We start from the raw sequence: 24,073 nt of genomic DNA, 5'->3' as shown, positions 1-24,073 counted from the left end.
CCCATTTATTGTGTACTACGTCATCCATTCCTCGTTTATTGTGTACTACGTCATCCATTCCTCGTTTATTGTGTACAACGTCATCCATTCCCCATTTATTGTGTACTACGTCATCCATTCCTCGTTTATTGTGTACTACGTCATCCATTCCTCGTTTATTGTGTACAACGTCATCCATTCCCCATTTATTGTGTACTACGTCATCCATTCCTCGTTTATTGTGTACTACGTCATCCATTCCCCATTTATTGTGTACTACGTCATCCATTCCTCGTTTATTGTGTACTACGTCATCCATTCCTCGTTTATTGTGTACAACGTCATCCATTCCCCATTTATTGTGTACTACGTCATCCATTCCTCGTTTATTGTGTACTTCGTCATCAATTCCCCGTTTATTGTGTACTACGTCATCCCTTCCCCATTTATTGTGTAATACGTCATCCATTCCCCATTTATTGTGTACTACGTCATCCATTCCCCATTTATTGTGTACTACGTCATCCCTTCCCCATTTATTGTGTACTACGTCATCCCTTCCCCATTTATTGTGTAATACGTCATCCATTCCTCGTTTATTGTGTACTACGTCATCCATTCCCCATTTATTGTGTACTACGTCATCCCTTCCCCATTTATTGTGTAATACGTCATCCCTTCCCCATTTATTGTGTAAGACATGTCTATGTCCCAGAGTTGGCTGTTGTTTACAACGTCATTCTAGTCACATTATCACATATTGAGCAACAACTGTCCCAGTTTAGGGACACCGATCCTGTAGAGGTTTAAGATCCCGGACAGCATCTTTCATCTAACGTGAACTAACTCACTTTTGTACATCGCCTTGGTCCGTACAATTGACCTAATTTCAACTCCCAAAAACAGAATACTTCCAGGTCAGCTGTAATATCAGCTGTAATATCAATACCTTTATGAAGCACAATTTCTCCCCTTTCCAACAAAATCCATGACGAGACCTTCATGATGCCCATCTCTGCATGGTTCAAGAAGGCAATGAGATCCGTCTTTTTAAAGATGGAGAGTGGGGAAGCCTATTGCGTGATAGTGAGAAGGAGAGATGTCGTGTGAGGAAGCGACACCTATTGCGTGATAGTGAGAAGGAGAGATGTCGTGTGAGGTATCGTCTTTTTTCACTCGATCTGTCCAACTTATCACCTTATCGCCCCTAAAATGTACAAAAAAACACTATAAAGAGTTTATATAATGTGTCAATACTATAGATCCATTACCATGTCGATCAACGCTTGAATAGAAATGTAGTTCACACCCCAGATTTTGAAGTCAACACAGTCGCTACAGTCCCATTAGTTTTCTTTGCAGCCTCGTTTGAATGTCGCGGTTGCGCACATTTGTGTGGAATGGGGTTAGTCACCATTACATGGTTCACCAACCTCAATCTCCAACTCACCCAAGACATTCATGTTTAGGGACACCGATCCTGTAGAGGTTAAATTAATTTGTTCTATCTCTGGACCTGAACAGTTGCTGAGGTATGGTTTATCTATCTATCCATCTATTTTAGTCCAGTTCTGTGTCATGCCTTGAGAATGACCCTGTCTGTACTGTATTCCTTAAGGGTCCTGGTCACCCTGTGGTCTGTTAGTCCCCCTGTGGTCTGTTAGTCCCCCTGTGGTCTGTTAGTCCCCCTGTGGTCTGTTAGTCCCCCTGTGGTCTGTTAGTCACCCTGTGGTCCGTTATTCCCCCTGTGGTCCGTTATTCCCCCTGTGGTCTGTTAGTCCCCCTGTGGTCCATTAGTCCCCCTGTGGTCTGTTAGTCACCCTGTGGTCTGTTAGTCCCCCTGTGGTCTGTTAGTCCCCCTGTGGCCTGTTAGTCACCCTGTGGTCTGTTAGTCACCCTGTGGTCCGTTATTCCCCCTGTGGTCTGTTAGTCCCCCTGTGGTCCATTAGTCCCCCTGTGGTCTGTTAGTCCCCCTGTGGTCTGTTAGTCACCCTGTGGTCTGTTAGTCACCCTGTGGTCTGTTAGTCCCCCTGTGGCCTGTTAGTCACCCTGTGGTCTGTTAGTCCCCCTGTGGTCTGTTAGTCCCCCTGTGGTCTGTTAGTCCCCCTGTGGTCCATTAGTCCCTCTGTGGTCTGTTAGTCCCCCTGTGGTCTGTTAGTCACCCTGTGGTCTGTTAGTCACCCTGTGGTCCATTAGTCCCCCTGTGGTCTGTTAGTCACCCTGTGGTCTGTTAGTCCCCCTGTGGTCTGTCAGTCACCCTGTGGTCCATTAGTCACCCTGTGGTCTGTTAGTCCCCCTGTGGTCTGTTAGTCACCCTGTGGTCTGTTAGTCCCCTGTGGTCTGTTAGTCCCCCTGTGGTCTGTTAGTCACCCTGTGGTCTGTTAGTCACCCTGTGGTCTGTTATTCCCCCTGTGGTCAATTAGTCACCCTGTGGTCTGTTAGTCCCCCTGTGGTCTGTTAGTCACCCTGTGGTCTGTTAGTCACCCTGTGGTCTGTTAGTCACCCTGTGGTCTGTTAGTCACCCTGTGGTCTGTTAGTCACCCTGTGGTCTGTTAGTCCCCCTGTGGTCTGTTAGTCATCCTGTGGTCCATTAGTCCCCCTGTGGTCCATTAGTCACCCTGTGGTCCATTAGTCACCCTGTGGTCTGTTAGTCACCCTGTGGTCTGTTAGTCCCCCTGTGGTCTGTTAGTCCCCCTGTGGTCAATTAGTCACCCTGTGGTCTGTTAGTCACCCTGTGGTCCATTAGTCACCCTGTGGTCTGTTAGTCACCCTGTGGTCCATTAGTCACCCTGTGGTCTGTTAGTCCCCCTGTGGTCTGTTAGTCCCCCTGTGGTCAATTAGTCACCCTGTGGTCTGTTAGTCACCCTGTGGTCCATTAGTCACCCTGTGGTCTGTTAGTCACCCTGTGGTCCATTAGTCACCCTGTGGTCTGTTAGTCACCCTGTGGTCTGTTAGTCACCCTGTGGTCAGCCTCTAGTCCTCTATTTTAGGGTAACAGCCTCTAGTCCTAGTTCTCGAGTCTATGGTAACAGCCTCTAGTCTGTGAACCACAGCCTCTAGTCTAGGGTCACAGCCTCTAGTCCTCTAGTCTTGGTTAACAGGCTCTAGTCTATGGTAATAGCCTCTAGTCTAGGGTAACAGCCTCTAGTCCTCTGGTCTAGGGTAACAGGCTCTAGTCTGGGGTCACAGCCTCTAGTCCTCTAGTCTTGGGTAACAGGCTCTAGTCCTCTGGTCCAGGGTAACATCCTCTAGTCTAGGGTCACAGCCTCTAGTCTAGGGTCACAGCCTCTAGTCCTCTAGTCTTGGGTAACAGGCTCTAGTCTAGGGTCACAGCCTCTAGTCCTCTAGTCTTGGGTAACATGCTCTAGTCTAGGGTAACAGCCTCTAGTCTTGGGTAACAGGCTCTAGTGTAGGGTCACAGCTTCTTGTCCTTAGTCTAGAGTAACAGGCTCTAGTCTGGGGTCACAGCCTCTAGTCCTCTAGTCTAGGGTAACAGGCTCTAGTCTATTTTAATAGCCTCTAGTCTATGGTAACAGCCTCTAGTCCTCTAGTCTAGGGTAACAGGCTCTAGTCTAGGCTAACAGCCTCTAGTCCTCTAGTCTAGGGTAACAGGCTCTAGTCTATGGTAATAGCCTCTAGTCTAGGGTAATAGCCTCTAGTCCTCTAGTCAAGGGTAACATACAGTTTGGGGGGAGTGAGGTGGCATTTTGGGGGTGCGTATATTTTGTCTCTATTTTGTCTGATCAGAGCCAGATGAACCAACAGCAGTAAATTACAGCTAACAGGCTACAGGCTACAGGATAAGAGGAGAGGAGAGGAGAGGAGAGGAGAGGAGAGGAGAGGAGAGGAGGGGGAGAGGAGAGGAGAGATGAGGAGGGGAGAGGAGAGGAGAGGAGAGGAGATGAGGAGGGGAGAGGGAACAGGAGAGGGGAAAGGGGAGGAGAGGAGAGAAGAGGGGGAAGGGGAGAGGAGGAGGAGGAGAGGAGAGATGAGGAGGGGAGAGGAGAGGTAGGGGAGATGGGAAAGGTGAGGAGAGGGGAGGAGAGGATGGGAGAGGTGAGAGGGAAGGGAAGGGGAGAGGAGAGATGAGAAGGGGAGAGAGGAGAGGAGAGGAGAGGAGAGGAGAGGAGAGGAGAGGAGAGGAGAGGAGAGGAGAGAGGAGAGGGGAGGAGAGGAGGGGGGAGAGGAGAGATGAGAAGGGGAGAGAGGAGAGGAGAGGAGAGGAGAGGAGAGGAGAGGTGAGGAGGGGGGAGGAAAGGAGAGATGAGGAGGGGGGAGGAGAGAAGAGGAGAGGAGGGGAGAGGAAGTGAGCAGTAAAATAGAACTAACAGGCGGCAGGATAAAAGTGGGACCATGTGGCTCCAATTACCCTGCCGGACCTCATCACCTCGCCCCCTTAGGGTGCCATTCGGGACGCAAACAATAACACCCCTCTCCTCACAGCCATGACCCTCATCTCTCATCCTCCTAACAACATAACACCCCTCTCCTCACAGCCATGACCCTCATCCCTCCCTCCTCACATCATAACACCCCTCTCCTCATACCTGGGGTGATTTATTGTTGAGTTGTTTAACTATTTAGGCTGTGTGTATTTTCTCAGCTCTATCTGTGTATTTGGCCACACACTGCAACCATTGTTTCAGCGGCAGGAACTGGTTGCTCTGAGCTGCTGGGGAAGAACAGAACTATATAAGGAGAGAGAGAGAGAGAGAGAGAGACAGCTAGAGAGAGAGACAGCTAGAGAGAGAGACAGCGAGAGAGAGAGAGAGAGAGAGACAGCTAGAGAGAGAGACAGCTAGAGAGAGAGACAGCTAGAGAGAGAGAGAGAGACAGCTAGAGAGAGAGACAGCTAGAGAGAGAGACAGCTAGAGAGAGAGACAGCTGGAGAGAGACAGCTAGAGAGAGAGACAGCTAGAGAGAGAGACAGCTAGAGAGAGAGACAGCGGGGGGGTGGGGGGTAGACTGCTCTGTGGGGGGTAGACTGCTCTGTGGGGGGTCTACTGCTCTGTGGGGGGTAGACTGCTCTGTGGGGGGTAGACTGCTCTGTGGGGGGTAGACTGCTCTGTAGGGAGTAGACTGCTCTGTGGGGTGCAGACTGCTCTGTGGGGGGTAGACTGCTCTGTGGGGGGTAGACTGCTCTGTGGGGGGTAGACTGCTCTGTGGGGAGTAGACTGCTCTGTGGGGGATAGACTGCTCTGTGGGGGGTAGACTGCTATGTGGGGTGCAGACTGCTCTGTGGGGGGTAGACTGCTCTGTGGGGGGTAGACTGCTCTGTGGAGGGTAGACTGCTCTGTGGGGGATAGACTGCTCTGTAGGGAGTAGACTGCTCTGTGGGGGGTAGACTGCTCTGTGTGGGGTAGACTGCTCTGTGAGGGGTAGACTGCTCTGTAGGGAGTAGACTGCTCTGTGGGGGGTAGACTGCTCTGTGGGGGGTAGACTGCTCTGTGAGGGGTAGACTGCTCTGTGGGGGGTAGACTGCTCTGTCCTGTTCTGTTCTAAAGTAGTGCACTATATAGGGAATAGGGCTCTGGTCTAAAGTAATGATCTATATAGGGAATAAGGCTCTGGTCTAAAGTAGTGCACTATATAGGGAATAGGGCCCTGGTCTAAAGTAGTGCACTATATAGGGAATAGGGCTCTGGTCTATTGTAGTGATCTATATAGGGAATAGGGCTCTGGTCTAAAGTAGTGTACTATATAGGGAATAGGGCCCTGGTCTAAAGTAGTGCACTAAATAGGGAATAGGGCCCTGGTCTAAAGTTGTGATCTATATAGGGAATAGGGCTCTGGTCTAAAGTAGTGCACTATGTAGGGAATAGGGCTCCATTTGGGATGCAATATGTTATTCTCAGGTAATGACTACTGTCTGAGTGCTGGTAAACAACCAGGTAAATCATCATAGTAAATTGGTAACAGAAACGACTGTGAAGTCCAGCTGAGGCCTCATGCTGTGTGAACAATATACACTACACTCAACACTTTAGGCCACAACTAAACACTGTCCCTAATGTCAAAATCTAATTAGATTTGTTACATGCTTCGTAAACAACAGGTGTAGAATAAATGTGAAATGCTTTCTTACGGCCCCAACAACGCAGAGAGGAACAACATTAATAAAAGTCATATTAAATCGATGAGTAACGACTTACGGCTCTAATCTCTCAGTATTACATAAACTCTTCTTCTTCGGTTATATTGTATCTTCCATCCCCTCCTCCCTCACAGATACTAAAACAAGCCAAGATACTAAGGTATTACATAAACTCTTCTTCTTCGGTTATATTGTATCTTCCATCCCCTCCTCCCTCACAGATACTAAAACAAGCCAAGATACTAAGGTATTACATAAACTCTTCTTCTTCGGTTATATTGTATCTTCCATCCCCTCCTCCCTCACAGATACTAAAACAAGCCAAGATACTAAGGTATTACATAAACTCTTCTTCTTCGGTTATATTGTATCTTCCATCCCCTCCTCCCTCACAGATACTAAAACAATCAAATCAAATCAAATCAAATTTTATTTGTCACATACACATGGTTAGCAGATGTTAATGCGAGTGTAGCGAAATGCTTGTGCTTCTAGTTCCAAGTAATCTAACTAACAATTCCAAAACTACTGTCTTGTACACAGTGTGAGGGGATAAAGAATATGTACATAAGGATATATGAATGAGTGATGTACCAGTACTGAGTCAATGAGTAACCTGACTATATACACAGAGTACCAGTACTGAGTCAATGAGTAACCTGACTATATACACAGAGTACCAGTACTGAGTCAATGAGTAACCTGACTATATACACAGAGTACCAGTACTGAGTCAATGACTAACCTGACTATATACACAGAGTACCAGTACTGAGTCAATGAGTAACCTGACTATATACACAGAGTACCAGTACTGAGTCAATGAGTAACCTGACTATATACACAGAGTACCAGTACTGAGTCAATGACTAACCTGACTATATACACAGAGTACCAGTACTGAGTCAATGAGTAACCTGACTATATACACAGAGTACCAGTACTGAGTCAATGAGTAACCTGACTATATACACAGAGTACCAGTACTGAGTCAATGAGTAACCTGACTATATACACAGAGTACCAGTACTGAGTCAATGACTAACCTGACTATATACACAGGGTACCAGTACTGAGTCAATGAGTAACCTGACTATATACACAGAGTACCAGTACTGAGTCAATGAGTAACCTGACTATATACACAGAGTACCAGTACTGAGTCAATGAGTAACCTGACTATATACACAGAGTACCAGTACTGAGTCAATGAGTAACCTGACTATATACACAGAGTACCAGTACTGAGTCAATGAGTAACCTGACTATATACACAGAGTACCAGTACTGAGTCAATGACTAACCTGATTATATACACAGGGTACCAGTACTGAGTCAATGAGTAACCTGACTATATACACAGAGTACCAGTACTGAGTCAATGAGTAACCTGACTATATACACAGAGTACTAGTACTGAGTCAATGAGTAACCTGACTATATACACAGAGTACCAGTACTGAGTCAATGAGTAACCTGACTATATACACAGAGTACCAGTACTGAGTCAATGAGTAACCTGACTATATACACAGAGTACCAGTACTGAGTCAATGAGTAACCTGACTATATACACAGAGTACCAGTACTGAGTCAATGAGTAACCTGACTATATACACAGAGTACCAGTACTGAGTCAATGAGTAACCTGACTATATACACAGAGTACCAGTACTGAGTCAATGAGTAACCTGACTATATACACAGAGTACCAGTACTGAGTCAATGAGTAACCTGACTATATACACAGGGTACCAGTACTGAGTCAATGAGTAACCTGACTATATACACAGGGTACCAGTACTGAGTCAATGAGTAACCTGACTATATACACAGAGTACCAGTACTGAGTCAATGAGTAACCTGACTATATACACAGAATACCAGTACTGAGTCAATGAGTAACCTGACTATATACACAGAGTACCAGTACTGAGTCAATGAGTAACCTGACTATATACACAGAGTACCAGTACTGAGTCAATGAGTATCCTGACTATATACACAGAGTACCAGTACTGAGTCAATGAGTAACCTGACTATATACACAGAGTACCAGTACTGAGTCAATGAGTAACCTGACTATATACACAGAGTACCAGTACGGAGTCAATGAGTAACCTGACTATATACACAGAGTACCAGTACTGAGTCAATGACTAACCTGACTATATACACAGAGTACCAGTACTGAGTCAATGACTAACCTGACTATATACACAGAGTACCAGTACTGAGTCAATGAGTAACCTGACTATATACACAGAGTACCAGTACTGAGTCAATGAGTAACCTGACTATATACACAGAGTACCAGTACTGAGTCAATGAGTAACCTGACTATATACACAGAGTACCAGTACTGAGTCATTGAGTAACCTGGCTATATACACAGAGTACCAGTACTGAGTCAATGAGTAACCTGACTATATACACAGAGTACCAGTACTGAGTCAATGACTAACCTGACTATATACACAGAGTACCAGTACTGAGTCAATGAGTAACCTGACTATATACACAGAGTACCAGTACTGAGTCAATGAGTAACCTGCCTATATACACAGAGTACCAGTACTGAGTCAATGAGTAACCTGACTATATACACAGAGTACCAGTACTGAGTCAATGACTAACCTGACTATATACACAGAGTACTAGTACTGAGTCAATGAGTAACCTGACTATATACACAGAGTACCAGTACTGAGTCAATGAGTAAACTGACTATATACACAGAGTACCAGTACTGAGTCAATGAGTAAACTGACTATATACACAGAGTACCAGTACTGAGTCAATGAATAACCTGACTATATACACAGGGTACCATTACTGAGTCAATGACTAACCTGACTATATACACAGAGTACCAGTACTGAGTCAATGAGTAACCTGACTATATACACAGAGTACCAGTACTGAGTCAATGAGTAACCTGACTATATACACAGAGTACCAGTACTGAGTCAATGAGTAACCTGACTATATACACAGAGTACCAGTACTCAGTCAATGAGTAACCTGACTATATACACAGAGTACCAGTACTGAGTCAATGAGTAACCTGACTATATACACAGAGTACCAGTACTGAGTCAATGAGTAACCTGACTATATACACAGAGTACCAGTACTGAGTCAGTGAGTAACCTGGCTATATACACAGAGTACCAGTACTGAGTCAATGAGTAACCTGACTATATACACAGAGTACCAGTACTGAGTCAATAAGTAACCTGACTATATACACAGAGTACCAGTACTGAGTCAATGAGTAACCTGACTATATACACAGAGTACCAGTACTGAGTCAATGAGTAACCTGACTATATACACAGAGTACCAGTACTGAGTCAATGAGTAACCTGACTATATACACAGAGTACTAGTACTGAGTCAATGAGTAACCTGACTATATACACATAGTACCAGTACTGAGTCAATGAGTAACCTGGCTATATACACAGAGTACCAGTACTGAGTCAATGAGTAACCTGACTATATACACAGAGTACCAGTACTGAGTCAATGAGTAACCTGACTATATACACAGAGTACCAGTACTGAGTCAATGAGTAACCTGACTATATACACAGAGTACCAGTACGGAGTCAATGAGTAACCTGACTATATACACAGAGTACCAGTACTGAGTCAATGACTAACCTGACTATATACACAGAGTACCAGTACTGAGTCAATGAGTAACCTGACTATATACACAGGGTACCAGTACTGAGTCAATGAGTAACCTGACTATATACACAGAGTACCAGTACTGAGTCAATGAGTAACCTGACTATATACACAGAATACCAGTACTGAGTCAATGAGTAACCTGACTATATACACAGAGTACCAGTACTGAGTCAATGAGTAACCTGACTATATACACAGAGTACCAGTACTGAGTCAATGAGTATCCTGACTATATACACAGAGTACCAGTACTGAGTCAATGAGTAACCTGACTATATACACAGAGTACCAGTACTGAGTCAATGAGTAACCTGACTATATACACAGAGTACCAGTACGGAGTCAATGAGTAACCTGACTATATACACAGAGTACCAGTACTGAGTCAATGACTAACCTGACTATATACACAGAGTACCAGTACTGAGTCAATGAGTAACCTGACTATATACACAGAGTACCAGTACTGAGTCAATGAGTAAACTGACTATATACACAGAGTACCAGTACTGAGTCAATGAGTAAACTGACTATATACACAGAGTACCAGTACTGAGTCAATGACTAACCTGACTATATACACAGGGTACCATTACTGAGTCAATGAGTAACCTGACTATATACACAGAGTACCAGTACTCAGTCAATGAGTAACCTGACTATATACACAGAGTACCAGTACTGAGTCAATGAGTAACCTGACTATATACACAGAGTACCAGTACTGAGTCAATGAGTAACCTGACTATATACACAGAGTACCAGTACTGAGTCAGTGAGTAACCTGGCTATATACACAGAGTACCAGTACTGAGTCAATGAGTAACCTGACTATATACACAGAGTACCAGTACTGAGTCAATGAGTAACCTGACTATATACACAGAGTACTAGTACTGAGTCAATGAGTAACCTGACTATATACACATAGTACCAGTACTGAGTCAATGAGTAACCTGGCTATATACACAGAGACCCAGTACTGAGTCAATGAGTAACCTGACTATATACACAGAGTACCAGTACTGAGTCAATGAGTAACCTGACTATATACACAGAGTACCAGTACTGAGTCAATGACTAACCTGACTATATACACAGAGTACCAGTACTGAGTCAATGACTAACCTGACTATATACACAGAGTACCAGTACTGAGTCAATGAGTAACCTGACTATATACACAGAGTACCAGTACTGAGTCAATGAGTAACCTGACTATGTACACAGAGTACCAGTACTGAGTCATTGAGTAACCTGGCTATATACACAGAGTACCAGTACTGAGTCAATGAGTAACCTGACTATATACACAGAGTACCAGTACTGAGTCAATGAGTAACCTGACTATATACACAGAGTACCAGTACTGAGTCAATGAGTAACCTGACTATATACACAGAGTACCAGTACTGAGTCAATGAGTAACCTGACTATATACACAGAGTACCAGTACTGAGTCAATGAGTAACCTGGCTATATACACAGAGTACCAGTACTGAGTCAATGACTAACCTGACTATATACACAGGGTACCATTACTGAGTCAATGAGTAACCTGACTATATACACAGAGTACCAGTACTCAGTCAATGAGTAACCTGACTATATACACAGAGTACCAGTACTGAGTCAATGAGTAACCTGACTATATACACAGAGTACCAGTACTGAGTCAATGAGTAACCTGACTATATACACAGAGTACCAGTACTGAGTCAGTGAGTAACCTGGCTATATACGCAGAGTACCAGTACTGAGTCAATGAGTAACCTGACTATATACACAGAGTACCAGTACTGAGTCAATGACTAACCTGACTATATACACAGAGTACTAGTACTGAGTCAATGAGTAACCTGACTATATACACAGAGTACCAGTACTGAGTCAATGACTAACCTGACTATATACAAAGAGGTACTAGTACTAAGTCAATGAGTAACCTGACTATATACACAGAGTACCAGTACTGAGTCAATAAGTAACCTGACTATATACACAGAGTACCAGTACTGAGTCAATGAGTAACCTGACTATATACACAGAGTACCAGTACTGAGTCAATGAGTAACCTGACTATATACACAGAGTACCAGTACTGAGTCAATGAGTAACCTGACTATATACACAGAGTACTAGTACTGAGTCAATGAGTAACCTGACTATATACACATAGTACCAGTACTGAGTCAATGAGTAACCTGGCTATATACACAGAGTACCAGTACTGAGTCAATGAGTAACCTGACTATATACACAGAGTACCAGTACTGAGTCAATGAGTAACCTGACTATATACACAGAGTACCAGTACTGAGTCAATGAGTAACCTGACTATATACACAGAGTACCAGTACTGAGTCAATGAGTAACCTGACTATATACACAGAATACCAGTACTGAGTCAATGAGTAACCTGACTATATACACAGAGTACCAGTACTGAGTCAATGAGTAACCTGACTATATACACAGAATACCAGTACTGAGTCAATGAGTAACCTGACTATATACACAGAGTACCAGTACTGAGTCAATGAGTAACCTGACTATATACACAGAGTACCAGTACTGAGTCAATGAGTATCCTGACTATATACACAGAGTACCAGTACTGAGTCAATGAGTAACCTGACTATATACACAGAGTACCAGTACTGAGTCAATGAGTAACCTGACTATATACACAGAGTACCAGTACGGAGTCAATGAGTAACCTGACTATATACACAGAGTACCAGTACTGAGTCAATGACTAACCTGACTATATACACAGAGTACCAGTACTGAGTCAATGAGTAACCTGACTATATACACAGAGTACCAGTACTGAGTCAATGAGTAAACTGACTATATACACAGAGTACCAGTACTGAGTCAATGAGTAAACTGACTATATACACAGAGTACCAGTACTGAGTCAATGACTAACCTGACTATATACACAGGGTACCATTACTGAGTCAATGAGTAACCTGACTATATACACAGAGTACCAGTACTCAGTCAATGAGTAACCTGACTATATACACAGAGTACCAGTACTGAGTCAATGAGTAACCTGACTATATACACAGAGTACCAGTACTGAGTCAATGAGTAACCTGACTATATACACAGAGTACCAGTACTGAGTCAGTGAGTAACCTGGCTATATACACAGAGTACCAGTACTGAGTCAATGAGTAACCTGACTATATACACAGAGTACCAGTACTGAGTCAATGAGTAACCTGACTATATACACAGAGTACTAGTACTGAGTCAATGAGTAACCTGACTATATACACATAGTACCAGTACTGAGTCAATGAGTAACCTGGCTATATACACAGAGTACCAGTACTGAGTCAATGAGTAACCTGACTATATACACAGAGTACCAGTACTGAGTCAATGAGTAACCTGACTATATACACAGAGTACCAGTACTGAGTCAATGAGTAACCTGACTATATACACAGAGTACCAGTACTGAGTCAATGAGTAACCTGACTATATACACAGAGTACCAGTACTGAGTCAATGAGTAACCTGACTATATACACAGAGTACCAGTACTGAGTCAGTGAGTAACCTGGCTATATACACAGAGTACCAGTACTGAGTCAATGAGTAACCTGACTACATACACAGAGTACCAGTACTGAGTCAATGAGTAACCTGACTATATACACAGAGTACCAGTACTGGAGGACGATGGACACAATGGGGGAAACATTAAGTTAAGATCAGTGCAACAAAAAAAAAACACACTAAATTATTTGTTTTCAACGGCAGCTATCCATTCCTTCACACTATTTTCTATAGTCACCTTATTTTTACCAGCTCCTCAAGTCCGTAGGGCTGTAGGTGCCAGTTAGGATGCAGACAATGTCTGTGAAATCTAGATGACGTCCCAGTAACATACACAGAGAGAAACCGGGAAACATCAAAGTGATTTTTAGAGATAGATCACGTTCACCTATCAGACCGATATCCTGACGTAAAACTATCTTGCTGTTTAATGAAGACAATCAGGATCCTGTGTTTTCTAACTGTTTATTTGTTGAGCTGTTCTGTTGTGTTGTATTGCCTTGATAAGTAGAGAGAGCAAATATTTTTTTATAACTAACCCAAGATAAACTACAGCCTGTTGTTTTCAATTGGAGCAAATTAATCATAGTCGGCAGAACAAAGCAAGGAGGTGGGCATAGATAAGCACGAGAGCCAATTGGCGCGTTTTGGCATTGTAGTGGCATATTTTCTCTATTCCATCCAATAAATATGACCACTGCCCAGGCGAAAGAGGGGCTATGTGGTGGTGGTGTAGGTGGCGTGGTGCCAGACCTCACTACCCTCTGGAGAGCCTTATGGTTGTGGGCGGAGCAGTTGCCGTACCAGGTGGTGATACAGCCCAACAGGATGCTCTCAATTGTGCATCTCTAAAAGTTTGTGAGGGTTTTAGGTGACAAGTCAATTTTCTTTAGCCTCCTGAGGTTGAAGAGACGCTGTTGTGCCTTCTTCACCACACTGTCTATGTGGGTGGAGCATTTCAGTTTGTCCGTGATGTGTACGCCGAGGAACTTAAAACTTTCCACCTCACCACTACTGTCCCATCGATGAGATTGAGGGGGGGTTCTCCCTCTGCTGTTTCCTGAAGTCCAAAATCATCTCCTTTTGTTTTGTTGACGTTGAGTGAGAGGTTGTTTTCCTGACACCACACTCCAAGGGCCCTCACCTCCTCCCTGTAGGCAGTCTTGTCATTGTTGGTAATCAAGCCCACTACTGTAGTGTCATCTGCAAACTTGATGATTGAGTTGGAGGTGTGCATGGCCACGCAGTCATGGGTGAACTGGGAGTACAGGAGGGGGCTGAGCACGCACCCTTGTGGGGCCCCAGTGTTGAGGATCAGCGATGTGGAGGTGTTGTTTCCTACCTTCGCCACCTGGACGTGGCCCGTCAGGAAGTCCAGGACCCAGTTGCACAGGGCAGGGTTGTGACCCAGGGTCTCCAGCTTGATGATGAGTTTGGAGGGTACTATGGTGTTAAATGCCGAGCTGTAGTCGATGAACAGCATTCTTACATAGGTATTATCCAGATGGGATAGGGCAGTGTGCAGTGTGATGGCGAATGCATCGTCTGTGGACCTAAACAACGCCATTTTTAAACATTTGTCAAAGGGTAAAGTCAAAACATAAAACTTTGTTCGTAACAGATTTTAGTTCTGGGAACAGAAAACTGTATTGATTTCAAATGTTTCATCAAGGAGAAAATGATCAGAATGTCAGTTTACCTTCTCCCTCTGCCAGCCACTGGGCCACTGGGATTCCTCTCAGCACCATATTTGGTAGTGAGAGGAAACACCAACCGGATGCTTCACATTTATACATCCGGTGTGAAACATCTGGCTCATTGTTCTATCTGTGGCGCTAGGAGCAAATTACTAGATTGCAATATTGGGGCGGCAGGTAGCCTAGTGGTTAGAGTGTAGGGGAGGCAGGTAGCCTAGTAGTTAGAGTGTAGGGGAGGCAGGTAGCCTAGTGGTTAGAGTGTAGGGGAGGCAGGTAGCCTAGTGGTTAGAGTGTAGGGGAGGCAGGTAGCCTAGTGGTTAGAGTGTAGGGGTGGCAGGTAGCCTAGTGGTTAGAGTGTAGGGGAGGCAGGTAGCCTAGTGGTTAGAGTGTAGAGGTGGCAGGTAGCCTAGTGGTTAGAGTGTAGGGGAGGCAGGTAGCCTAGTGGTTAGAGTGTAGGGGAGGCAGGTAGACTAGTGGTTAGAGTGTAGGGGAGGCAGGTAGCCTAGTGGTTAGAGTGTAGGGGTGGCAGGTAGCCTAGTAGTTAGAGTGTAGGGGAGGCAGGTAGCCTAGTGGTTAGAGTGTAGGGGAGGCAGGTAGCCTAGTGGTTAGAGTGTAGGGGAGGCAGGTAGCCTAGTGGTTAGAGTGTAGGGGAGGCAGGTAGCCTAGTGGTTAGAGTGTAGGGGAGGCAGGTAGCCTAGTGGTTAAAGTGTGGAGGAGGCAGGTAGCCTAGTGGTTAGAGTGTAGGGGAGGCAGGTAGCCTAGTGGTTAGAGTGTAGGGGAGGCAGGTAGCCTAGTGGTTAAAGTGTGGAGGAGGCAGGTAGCCTAGTGGTTAAAGTGTGGAGGAGGCAGGTAGCCTAGTGGTTAGAGTGTAGGGGAGGCAGGTAGCCTAGTGGTTAGAGTGTAGGGGAGGCAGGTAGCCTAGTGGTTAGAGTGTAGGGGAGGCAGGTAGCCTAGTGGTTAAAGTGTGGAGGAGGCAGGTAGCCTAGTGGTTAGAGTGTAGGGGAGGCAGGTAGCCTAGTGGTTAGAGTGTAGGGGAGGCAGGTAGCCTAGTGGTTAGAGTGTAGGGGAGGCAGGTAGCCTAGTGGTTAAAGTGTGGAGGAGGCAGGTAGCCTAGTGGTTAGAGTGTAGGGGAGGCAGGTAGCCTAGTGGTTAGAGTGTAGGGGAGGCAGGTAGCCTAGTGGTTAGAGTGTAGGGGAGGCAGGTAGCCTAGTGGTTAAAGTGTGGAGGAGGCAGGTAGCCTAGTGGTTAAAGTGTGGAGGAGGCAGGTAGCCTAGTGGTTAGAGTGTAGGGGAGGCAGGTAGCCTAGTGGTTAGAGTGTAGGGGAGGGTTGGATTTATAACCGAAATATCGAATCCCAGAGCTGACAAGGTACAAATCTGTCGTTCTGCCCGTGAACAAGGCAGTTAACCCACTGTTCCTAGGCCGTCATTGGAAACAAGAATTTGTTATTTTTAACTGACTAGTTAAATAAAGGTAAAATAAAATAAAAAATATATGCTGTTATATTGTTTTATACACAGAGGACTGGTGAGATGAGATGAGTATTTTATTAATCCCAAAGGGTTGTATGTAAAGACTTTTGTTCCAGCCAAGCGGCAACGCAAACGATCACGATCAACTGATTGTCTTCGTTCTAAACGTGTATATTATCTTTGTCGTTGTCCTCTGACTGCCTTGACTGTCCTGTCTCCATTCCTCCAGATTTGGAGCAGCCTTTCCTCAGGAGAAACAGAGGAAGCAACGGGGACCTGGAGACCATCTTCATATCAAGATCTTCCACTCACATCACAGTACCTTGTCTAGTCACTGTGCCCGACCTCAACGTCACACTTTATCTGGTTGGTACCTTCACTTCTGTTCACTGTCTGTCTCTCTCTCTCTCAGTGCATGCTGGGCGTGTTTTGTAGTTGAGAGGCCATGTGTTTTCTTGATTCTTTCTTTGGTATTTTCTTAAAAAATTTTGGTGGAGGGTTAACGCACTGTTAGTTTAGCAGTACCCACAGTTTTTGTTCAAAGTTAGGGTGGAAGTGGACAGAGTTTTAGTTTCCTGGGGTTTGAACAGTGCGACGGCTTCACAGCGGAGGAGACGCGGTCGATACGGCATGTGTTCCTGAAAATGGAGTTAAGGTGGAGGAGGTTCTGCTCGCGGTCGGCGAACAGGTAGGAGCTGAAGTTATACATTCTGTAACCAGAATGAACAAAGCTGTGCTTGTGTTCATGAAAAGAGTACATTTTATGGGTCGGCTGATTGCTAATGGAAAATTTGTAAGGGATGTGTTGTTGCCGATTTCTCCTTTTTCGACTCCTTCGACAAGGGTAGTAGTTGTGACCCTGTCTCCGTTCATTACATATGATCAAATCAGGAAAGAGCTGAGTCGTTTTGGTAAGTTTGTTAGCGGTTTTCGTGTACTGTCGGCAGGTTTTTAGGCAGATGCAGTTAAGCTCGTTGTTTCGTTCCTGAGGCAAATGTTCATATTTCAGAACAACAATGAGCAACAGTTAAATGTGCATTTTAAAGGGAGGCATGGGGAGGGGCTCTACGTGGGGTTTGCCACCACAGATAGTCTGCGGTGCTTTGAGTGTGGGGGTTTGGGGCATAAGAGCTTCGCGTGCCCACATAAATGCCAAGAGTGTGCAAAGCTGTCATCAAGGCAAAGGGTGGCTATTCGAAGAATATTTGAAGAATGATATTTTGATTTGTTTAACACTTTTTTGGTTACTACATGATTCCATATGTGTTATTTCATCGTTTTCATGTCTTCACTATTATTCTACAATGTAGAAAATAGTAAAAAATTCAAAAAAACCTTAGAATGAGTAGGTGTTGTAAAACGTTTGACCAGTAGTGTATTCAGATGATGTTTCTGTGATGGTCAGGGATGGGCAGGGTATGCAGCCACTAGAGACTAGACTGAAGGTGGAGGGAGCCCCGTCAGCTAAGGGGAACTGAGGCAAGGCGAAGCTCTGTTATGTGGGGCATGGAGGGATCCATTGCTTTGACTGTGTTGTAATTTGGTTTATTCTGATTGATTGAATGTTCTGGTCCTGAGGCTTCAGTGTGTTAGTAGAACAGGTTCGTGAACTCAGCCCTAGGACCAGCTGGATGAGGGGACTGAGGCTTCAGTGTGTTAGTAGAACAGGTTAGTGAACTCAGGACCAGCTGGATGAGGGTCCTGAGGCTTCAGTGTGTTAGTAGAACAGGTTAGTGAACTCAGCCCCAGGACCAGCTGGATGAGGGGACTGAGCCTTCAGTGTGTTAGTAGAACAGGTTAGTGAACTCAGGACCAGCTGGATGAGGGTCCTGAGGCTTCAGTGTGTTAGTAGAACAGGTTAGTGAACTCAGCCCCAGGACCAGCTGGATGAGGGGACTGAGCCTTCAGTGTGTTAGTAGAACAGGTTAGTGAACTCAGCCCCAGGACCAGCTGGATGAGGGGACTGAGGCTTCAGTGTGTTAGTAGAACAGGTTAGTAAACTCAGCCCCAGGACCAGCTGGATGAGGGGGCTGAGGCTTCAGTGTGTTAGTAGAACAGGTTTGTGAACTCAGGACCAGCTGGATGAGGGGACTGAGAATTCAGTGTGTTAGTAGAACAGGTTAGTGAACTCAGCCCCGGGACCAGCTGGATGAGGGGACTGAGGCTTCAGTGTGTTAGTAGAACAGGTTAGTGAACTCAGCCCCAGGACCAGCTGGATGAGGGGACTGAGGCTTCAGTGTGTTAGTAGAACAGGTTAGTGAACTCAGCCCCAGGACCAGCTGGATGAGGGGACTGAGGCTTCAGTGTGTTAGTAGAACAGGTTAGTGAACTCAGCCCCAGGACCAGCTGGATGAGGGGACTGAGGCTTCAGTGTGTTAGTAGAACAGGTTAGTGAACTCAGCCCCAGGACCAGCTGGATGAGGGGACTGAGGCTTCAGTGTGTTAGTAGGACAGGTTTGTGAACTCAGCCCCAGGACCAGCTGGATGAGGGGACTGAGGCTTCAGTGTGTTAGTAGAACGGGTTAGTGAACTCAGCCCCAGGACCAGCTGGATGAGGGGACTGAGGCTTCAGTGTGTTAGTAGAACAGGTTAGTGAACTCAGGACCAGCTGGATGAGGGGACTGAGGCTTCAGTGTGTTAGTAGAACAGGTTAGTGAACTCAGCCCCAGGACCAGCTGGATGATGGGACTGAGGCTTCAGTGTGTTAGTAGAACAGGTTAGTGAACTCAGCCCCAGGACCAGCTGGATGATGGGACTGAGGCTTCAGTGTGTTAGTAGAACAGGTTAGTGAACTCAGCCCCAGGACCAGCTGGATGAGGGGACTCTTTTCTTTGCTCAGCTCTTGGCATTGCAGGGCTCTCTCTCTCTCTCTCTCTCTCTCCTCTACTGTACTCTTCTCCTCTCTCCTCTTTTCACCAATCACGTCCATTCTCTTTATTTTCCCAATAGCCATCCTCTTCATCCATTAACCCTCTCCTCACCCTCTCCCCTCTCATCCCTCTCTCCTCATCCCCCTCTCATTCCTCTCTCCTCTCCTCATCCCCTTCTCCACTCTCATCCCTCTCTCCTCTCTCCCCTCTCATCCAACTCTCCCTCCTCTCTCCCCTCTATCCCCTCTCATCCCCATCTCCCTTCTCATCTCTCTCTCCTCCTCATCCCCCATCTCATTCCTCTCTCCTCATCCCCCTCTCCTCTCATCCCAGATACTCGCCTCTCATCCCCCTCTCCCCTCTCATCCCACTCTCTCCTCATCACCCTCTCCCCTCTCATCCCCCTCCCCCCTCTCATCCCTCTCTCCCCTCTCGTCCCCCACTCATTTCTCTCTCCTTGACCCCCTCTCCTCTCATCTCTCTCCTCTCCTCATCCCCTTCTCCCCTCTCATTCCTCTCTCCTTGTCCCCCTCTCCCCTCATCCCACTCTCCCCTCTCATTCCTCTCTCCTTGTCCCCATCTCCTCTCATCCCTCTCTCCCCTCTTATCCCCCTCTCATCCCTTTATCCCCTCTCATCCCACTCTCATTCCTCTCTCCTTGTCCCCCTCTCCCCTCATCCCTCTCCCCCTCTCATCCCTTTATCCCCTCTCATCCCACTCTCCCCTCTCATTCCTCTCTCCTTATCCCCCTCTCCCCTCATCCCCTTCTCCCCTCTCATTCCTCTCTCCTTGTCCCCCTCTCCTCTCATCCCCCTCTCCCCTCTCATCCCCCACTCATTTCTCTCTCCTCGTCCCCCTCTCCTCTCATCCCTCTCTCCTCTCCTCACCCGCCTCTCCTCTCTCATCCCCCTCTCCTCTCATCCCTCTCTCCTCTCCTCGTCCGCCTCTCCTCTCTCATCCCTCTCTCCTCTCCTCGTCCCCCTCTCCTCTCCTCATCCCCCTCTCATCCCTCTCTCCTCTCCTCTCTCCATAGTGGGAGACGATACCTATGCCCCTGGAGGATGAGGGGATGGTGTGGGACAGTAAAAGAGGCTGGTCCATCCCTAGACAAACCTTAGACTCCAGACCTTTCCTCTTCGGATTGTACTGCCAAGCTGGACTACAGGGGAAAGTGTACCGCTCTCCCCACTACGTGGTTCACTTCACAGGTAACTATGCACTACATAGTACACACTACCTAGTACACAGCCACCCTACATGAAAAATATGACCTCTCCACCCTCAGGTTGACAGAACTCACACTCTATCTAGTGTACACTACTAGTACAACTAGAGACCTAAGGGTCTCTTGACCTCATGACTGATAGGAAATGAGAGTCATAATTAAATTAAATTATTTCAGGGATGGATTTCCTCTCAGTCCATACTGCATATCTCTATATCATTAGAGATGGCCATACTGCATGTCTCTCTATATCATTAGAGATGGCCATACTGCATGTCTCTCTATATCATTAGAGATGGCCATACTGCATGTCTCTCTATATCATTAGAGATGGCCATACTGCATATCTCTATATCATTAGAGATGGCCATACTGCATGTCTCTCTATATCATTAGAGATGGCCATACTTCATGCCTCTATATCATTAGAGATGGCCATACTGCATGTCTCTCTATATCATTAGAGATGGCCATACTGCATATCTCTATATCATTAGAGATGGCCATACTGCATATCTCTATATCATTAGAGATGGCCATACTGTATGAATGTTAGAGTCCTCATTTGTTCCATTAAGAGCAGAGAGCCTCACCTTGTGCTTCACAATTAGAGAGCTCCTGGTCGGGCGCTGATTAGGTGACGACAGTTGGAAAGGTGGATATTTCAACAGATCAGCTCAGCCTCGAGTCGACAGAGCCAGCCCACTCCAGCCCTGAGCCTTGTTCAAATACTTAGTTCAACCACCGTTCCTCACTTAGTTGAATTAATCACTGATCTCTAATGACTGGATAGGTGTAAACCTATGCAACTGTCACTGACCCAATGTTGGTAGATAGGTCATTTTCTTCAAGTGACTACTTCAAGGAAGAGAGAAAGGAAGGATGTGAGTTAAAAGTAATGGAACGGAGCCAGAGGCCCAGGGACATGGTGTGGGCCAAAGAGACTCAACTTCTCTGGGCCAGCTCTGTTTGTCACTATGGTGCTGTCATGGTAACTGTCCTCACCCCCCCCCCCCCCCCCCCCCCCCGACAGGAAGTCAGCTCTACGACGTCAAGCTGTATCCAGAGGACTCGGTGGAGCTGATCATGGGGGAGGCCCTGACGCTCAACTGTAATGCCACGGTAGAGTTTGGCATGTTTGTCGAGTTCCGGTGGTCCTATCCTGGAAAACAGGTACGGAAGAGAAAAGAGCAGGTTGTACACTTTACCTAGATTTAAGTCAATGTTTTTTTTGGGGGGGGGGGGGGGGGGGGGGGGACCAGAACCTATGGCGGGGGGGTGGACCAGAACCTATGGCAAGAGATCGGTATAGCCGCAGCTCAGATTAAGTTAATTCACTGAAACAAGAGATGGGCATTTCATTACATGCTCCTATTTTAGCCTGGATTAAGAGGAACTAGGTTAATAGATGGAAAGATGAGTATAGACTGTCTTGTTTATGTCTTTAAATTTCTCAGTCTCTCTCTCTCTCTCTATCCTCTCTCACGGTCTACCTCACACTCTTTCTCTCTCTCTTTTTCCCTATCTGTAACTCTCTCTCAATTAAATAAAAATGTCAATTTAAGGGCTTTATTGGCATGGAAAACATATGTAGCGGCACCGGTCATTGAGGAAACACGTTTCCCAGTAAAGTGAAGTAGATAATAAACAAAAGTGAAATGAGCAATAAAAAAATGTACAGTAAACATTACACTCACAGAAGTTCAAAAGAATAAAGACATTTCAAATGTTACATTATCTCTGCTCTCTCTCTCCCTCTCACTTTCTCTCGCCCTCTTTCGCCCTCTCTCTCGCCCTCTCCTTTTCCATCCCCCTCTCTCGCTCCCACTCTTTCTCTCTCTCTCTCTCTAACCCCCCCTCGCTCTCTAAATCCCCCCTCTCTCTCTCTAAATCCCCCCTCTCTCTCTAAATCCCCCCTCTCTCTAAATCCCCCCCTCTCTCTCTCTATAAATCCCCCCCTCTCTAAATCGCCCCCTCTCTAAACCCCCCTCTCTCTCTAAATCCCCCCTCTCTCTCTAAATCCCCCCCTCTCTCTAAATCCCCCCTCTCTCTCTCTATAAATCCCCCCCTCTCTAAATCGCCCCCTCTCTAAACCCCCCTCTCTCTCTAAATCCCCCTTCTCTCTCTAAATCCCCCCCTCTCTCTAAATCCCCCCCTCTCTCTCTCTCTAAATCCCCCCCTCTCTCTAAATCCCCCTCTCTCTCTAAATCCCCCCTCTCTCTCTAAATCCCCCCCTCTCTCTAAATCCCCCCCTCTCTCTCTCTATAAATCCCCCCCTCTCTAAATCGCCCCCTCTCTAAACCCCCCTCTCTCTCTCCAAATCCCCCCTCTCTATAAATCCCCCTCTCTCTCTAACCCCCTGCCCCTCTCTCTCTCTCTCTCTCTCTCTCTCCCTCTATCTCCCTCTCTCTCTCTCTCCCTCTCCCTCTATCTCTGTATCTCTCTCTCTCTCTCCCTCTATCTCTGTATCTCTCTCTCTCTCTCTGTATCTCTCTCTGTATCTCTCTCTGTATCTCTCTCTCTCTCTCACACCTCTAGATGAACAGTACAGTGGGCATAGTGCACAAGCGTAATTCTCTCTCTCGGTTCACGGAGGCCGTCAGCATCCTGACCATCCAAAGTGTCAACGTCACCGACACCGGCACATACACCTGCTCTGCCATCACTGTGGAGAAAAAAATGGATCTGGCAACTCAAGTCATAGTGCACGGTAAGAACTAGGTTTGAAAACCGGGCCAAAAGACTGCGTTAAGCCCACTGAGCTAAAGCCTAGGTAATAAGAGACATTTCCTAAGTCCTTCGGTCTCTGGTTTCTTATTACACAAGTAGGTTTCATCAAACCTCCTCTGCTAATGTTTGCCCTCCTCTGTTTGAGTGTGTGTGTGTGTGTGTGTGTGTGTGTGTGTGTGTGTGTGTGTGTGTGTGTGTGTGTGTGTGTGTGTGTGTGTGTGTGTGTGTGTGTGTGTGTACGCACATACGTGTTTGTATGTACGTGTGTGTGTGTGTGTGTTTGTGTGTGTGTGTGTCCGTGTGTGTACGTACGTGTTTGTACGTACGTGTTTGTACGTACGTGTTTGTACGTACGTGTGTGTGTGTGTGTGTGTGTGTGTGTGTGTGTGTGTGTGTGTGTGTGTCCTGTTGCAGAGAAGCCATTCATCAGCCTAGACTACAGGAGCAGCCCGGTCGTCGAGGCAACATCAGGACAGAAGTCCTTTAAACTGTTAGCCAAGGTGTCAGCATTCCCCAGACCTGACATACAGTGGTAAGACCATCTGGCATGGTTAACTATCTGCCATGGAACATTAACTATCTGCCATGGAACATTAACTATCTGCCATGGAACATTAACTATCTGATATGGAACATTAACTATCTGATATGGAACATTAACTATCTGATATGGAACATTAACTATCTGATATGGAACATTAACTATCTGCCATGGAACATTAACT

At 46.0% G+C, this 24,073-nt stretch overlaps 1 protein-coding gene across 2 annotated transcripts in view; it reads left to right on the top strand.

Annotated features, from left to right (window-relative positions):
• Positions 1-24,073, top strand: part of LOC139405487 (vascular endothelial growth factor receptor 3-like) — a 267,475-nt gene that overhangs the window by 133,185 nt on the left and 110,217 nt on the right. For both annotated transcript variants that reach the window (XM_071147825.1, XM_071147823.1), the window contains exons 4-8: positions 16,753-16,889; positions 20,427-20,601; positions 21,652-21,791; positions 23,157-23,328; positions 23,763-23,880. In XM_071147825.1, the coding sequence (XP_071003926.1) occupies positions 16,753-16,889; positions 20,427-20,601; positions 21,652-21,791; positions 23,157-23,328; positions 23,763-23,880 (742 nt within the window). The remainder of the gene's footprint in view (positions 1-16,752; positions 16,890-20,426; positions 20,602-21,651; positions 21,792-23,156; positions 23,329-23,762; positions 23,881-24,073) is intronic.

Source organism: Oncorhynchus clarkii, unplaced genomic scaffold (genome assembly GCF_045791955.1).
Source record: "Oncorhynchus clarkii lewisi isolate Uvic-CL-2024 unplaced genomic scaffold, UVic_Ocla_1.0 unplaced_contig_8391_pilon_pilon, whole genome shotgun sequence".
In the NCBI taxonomy this organism is placed as follows: domain Eukaryota; kingdom Metazoa; phylum Chordata; class Actinopteri; order Salmoniformes; family Salmonidae; genus Oncorhynchus; species Oncorhynchus clarkii.
This window is presented reverse-complemented; position numbering and strand designations above follow the sequence as displayed.